Source organism: Bison bison, unplaced genomic scaffold, assembly GCF_000754665.1.
Source record: "Bison bison bison isolate TAMUID 2011002044 unplaced genomic scaffold, Bison_UMD1.0 scf7180017864473, whole genome shotgun sequence".
Classification (NCBI taxonomy): domain Eukaryota; kingdom Metazoa; phylum Chordata; class Mammalia; order Artiodactyla; family Bovidae; genus Bison; species Bison bison.
This window is the reverse complement of record NW_011495034.1, coordinates 8,276,539-8,280,635: the sequence shown is the minus strand read 5'-3', so window position 1 is coordinate 8,280,635 and position 4,097 is coordinate 8,276,539. Positions and strand designations below refer to the sequence as shown.

Sequence of the window (4,097 nt, the reverse complement as noted above, 5' to 3'; positions counted from 1 at the left end):
TAGAGGAGAACATAGGCAAAACACTCTCTGACATACATCACAGCAGGATCCTCTATGACCCACCTCCCAGAATATTGGAAATAAAAGCAAAAAAAAAAAATAGTATAAAGGCAAAAGCAAAAACTTTCAAAATAGGAGTCAATAGCAATGAAAAATCTTGGAGCTCAGAATTTTTTTCTTTCATGTTGATGACCCATCCATCAGGCCACCTTTTGGAAGTTTTCTTTCAATATGCAAATTCTAACTCAAGACTCCTTTGACATATCCCATCTTACTAATCATAAAATATATAACATTTAAGTTTTTTTAAAAGTGTATCTTAGTATTCTTATATCTATTATTATCTTTAGTATTAAGATTTTGGACTGTCAGGACAGTAAGAATCAAGGTATTCATGGAGCTTCTCTTCCAAACTTAGCATGAAGATGCTTCCTAGAAATAAACAGTTGATTGTGGACATGGCTTCTCGTGTGATGTTAATTGGCTGAGGACAGAATGGGGGCCTGCACATGGGGTCTGTTCCCTAAATAATGTCAAGTGTTCCTCGCAAGCTGTAGGAAGTGATCTCTAATTGAAATTTGTCTATCATAAGGGTGGGGTGGGGGCACATGGATAACCAAAAGTTCAAGCCAGAAAGGAATACCTATGCAAAAACAGGGAATCTCTTTCTCTTTCAACACAAATGTATATAGAGTTGACCTTTAAACAACATGGAGGTTAGGGGCACCGACCACCATTCATCTGAAAACCTATGTATAATGTTACAGTCGACTCTCTGCATCAGCAGTTCTCCACCCCAGGATTCAACCAACCATGGATTGTGTAGCACTGTAGAACATATTAATTGAAAAAAATCCACATATAAATGGTCTTGTGCAGTTTAAACCTGTGTCATTCAAGGGTCGACTGTATATAATTTTTTCTATTTGAAAAGTAATGAAGGGCAGATTCGAAATGGGCTGTTGTATGGCTGTCTGTGTATATCACCAGAGTTTAGAAGGATAGTTTTGTAGTAATCCATGTCATCTTGCTTTCAGAATGAACCGAAACTGAATTTGCAACCTTGTGTGCTAGGTTAGCAGTTGTTCAACTTAAAATAAGTCACTTTTCTGAGCCCCAGTTTCCACACTCATATAGTGAGAGTTATTCCTCACTACTTCATTGGGTTATTGGGAGGTTTATCTGAGATAATACAGGTGAACATGTTTGTGCAGTATTGAATAAATTCTGGTTTCCTTCTTTTAAAACTCAAGAGGTCTTTCAATAAGATGATGTTTCTTGTTAGGACTAAAGGGGATACATAAGAGGTGGTGGTATAAATCAAACTTAGTGAGAGATGAATAATGATGCCAATAATCAGAATGTGGTTTTATAGTTAGAAAGAATTTCCATGTTCTTCATCTCATTTGTTCTTCACTAGAATCCTTTGAATCAGTCAGGCTCATTATATAGGTGAGGAACTGCAACTCAGAGAAATTAATTCAATTAACCAATATCATTTTGCGAGTCTAGCATGGAGTGTTCTCTTTGACTAATAGTCCAGTTACTTGATGTTGTCAATGCCAGACAATTGGCAAACACCCAACATTCAGAAGTCCAAAATAATGTCTGAAAATCTAGCATTGTTCTCAGCTTTACCATGATTCCTTTAGAGATGAGAACATCTGGGCCCACATGAAACTCCGTGTGCGTTTTTGGGGTGCTGTGAACCAAAGAAAGTGTGTTTCTGATATCAAACACACCATAATTTATGACTCTTCACTTCATGTTTACCAAATTCTGAATTGCAGTTAACTGATTGGAAAAGACTCCCTTCTAACTACAGTGAAAGGTTTGATTTGCTTCGTGTAGGTCAAGGTTCATCTATTTCGGCCATTAGGTGCCACAGATGAGTTTCTTCATCCGTTGGTTGATACTCTGCCCATTCTGTGTTAGGATGTTATCTATCCTAGCTTGTATATCCTTTCTTCTCCCCTTGGAATGTGCAAGTCCCCTAAAAATGGAGACAAAATCATTTCTGTGTACTCTCAAGGCCCAGCTGAGAGCCTAGCATTTAATGGGTTCTCAAAAAAAGAGAAAATTCCTGCTGCAGCTGCTGCTTTTGAGATACTATTCATTGTTGATGTCTTAGGAAAGTTTTCATTAGAAAACATATGAAAGAGAGGGCTCGTTTTAGAATAAGCAATGTCTGCCACCTCCCTCCCTCTGTAGGGAATGGTCTCCTGAGAATTCTTTCATAGAGGCATTTGCTAGGAAGATAAAAGATGCTTAGGAAGGTACTAGTAATTGCCATGTCCACTTGAAGGCAAGAAAAGGTAACACAGGTTCTACCCTCCCAAACACAAACATGAGACTGTCGAAAATTGTGCCTGAAGCTAGAGCAGATAGACAAACAGCTGCCACTGGGGTAAAAAGGCTTTGAGATAAAGTTCAATTTATTTCTAAAGAGAAAGAACAGAGTGTGTTTTGTTTGGTCCTTACAAATTATAGTGATTTGGTTTCAGCCTGAACAAGCACCACAAGCAAATACTGGCAGGCAGAGTCTCCATGGGAGTGGCCAAACAAATCGGTTTGCATTTCCTTCCAAGCCCTCATTTGGCTGATCCATCCATAGAAAAGCAGAACAAAAGGCAAGAGATTACTGCACGCTAAAGCATCCAAGTGGCTCCTTTGGGCTCTGCAGTTATTTATAGCCATCTGGCTCCCTCTGAGGCCTTCCTGTTCCATTCAGTGATTGTACAAATGTGCAGATAGAAGCCCCAGGACCTTGATGCAGGGTGCAGTCAGTGATTCGATTCTCAAGGCTTCTGTGTTGTTGATGTAGCCATGCCTTTTAACCATTAGTGTGAACGTGGATCTTGGAATAGGCTCATCTTCGTCTTCATGTACACATTCTATTTGTAGATGTTACTATGAGGACAGACTCACCCAAAATGACGGATGTGGAGCCTGTGGTCAACAATTTTGCGTCATCAGCACGGGCAGGTCGCCGAAATGCTGTCCCAGACATCCAGGGTTCAACGGCTGCAGGCGGGACCTTGGAGGAGTTGCCCGTCAAACTGGAAGCCCTATCCGTGAAGGAAGGTAACACTCAAAATCCTCTTAGAGTCAGTGGTAGTTATCTCTTCCTCATCATTTCCTCGGGAACAGTCTCCCTTTTAACTAGTTAAACTTGTTTACTAAGATCTCTCAGCTTTAAGCTAAGTAGATCTTTTCAGTGTTTCACAAAGTGGACTTCTCTCTTTAATCTCCTGGTGTAAATGTGGAAACTGAACATTTATTTCTTCATTAAATATGTATAGTTATGCACAGTGCTAGTGTTTGGGAATACAAAGGTAGACAATTATAATCCTTTCTTTCAAAATTTTTTGAGGTGCTCTCGAATAATTTTCCTTCTGCCATCTGTTGGCAAGTCACCATGGAAGCTTCTGCTCCATCGTGGTATTCTACAAGCTCTTCTATTTATCATATCTAAGAATACATTTATTATCAATTAGAGATAAGAACTTTAAGGTGGGTGTTTGTATAAAGGTTGATCTTTCTCTGCTGCTGCTGCTAAGTCACTTCAGTCGTGTCCGACTCTGTGTGACCCCATAGATGGCAGCCTACCAGGCTCCCCCGTCCCTGGGATTCTCCAGGCAAGAACATTGGAGTGGGTTGCCATTTCCTTCTCCAGTGCATGAAAGTGAAAAGTGAAAGTGAAGTCATTCAGTTGTGTCCAACTCCTAATGACCCCATGGACTGAAGCCTATCAGGCTTCTCCGTCCATGGGATTTTCCAGTACTGGAGTGGGGTGCCATTGCCTTCTCCGGATCTTTCTCTAACCAGTAGAAAAGTTGGATTCAGAAAAAGCAAGAACTATCAAACCCCTGTAGGAAAATCTTGAGTCTTTCACCCCATTGCTTATACACAGTTCTTAAAGCTTCTAGAGGTTCAGTTCAGTTCAGTTCTCTTGCTCAGTCATGTCGGACTCTTTGCGACCCCATGAATCGCAGCACACCAGGCCTCCCTGTCCATCACCAACTCCCGGAGTTCACTCAGACTCACGTCCATCGAGTCAGTGATGCCATCCAGCCATCTCATCCTCTGTCGTCCCC

The 4,097-nt window shown here is 40.8% G+C and overlaps 1 protein-coding gene across 3 annotated transcripts in view; it reads left to right on the top strand.

The window, feature by feature from the left end:
* PKIB (protein kinase (cAMP-dependent, catalytic) inhibitor beta) overlaps positions 1-4,097 on the top strand; it is a 123,031-nt gene that overhangs the window by 111,130 nt on the left and 7,804 nt on the right. For all 3 annotated transcript variants that reach the window (XM_010861785.1, XM_010861783.1, XM_010861784.1), the window contains one exon: positions 2,905-3,084. In XM_010861785.1, coding sequence (XP_010860087.1) covers positions 2,913-3,084 — 172 coding nt within the window. In that variant the 5' untranslated portion in view covers positions 2,905-2,912. The remainder of the gene's footprint in view (positions 1-2,904; positions 3,085-4,097) is intronic.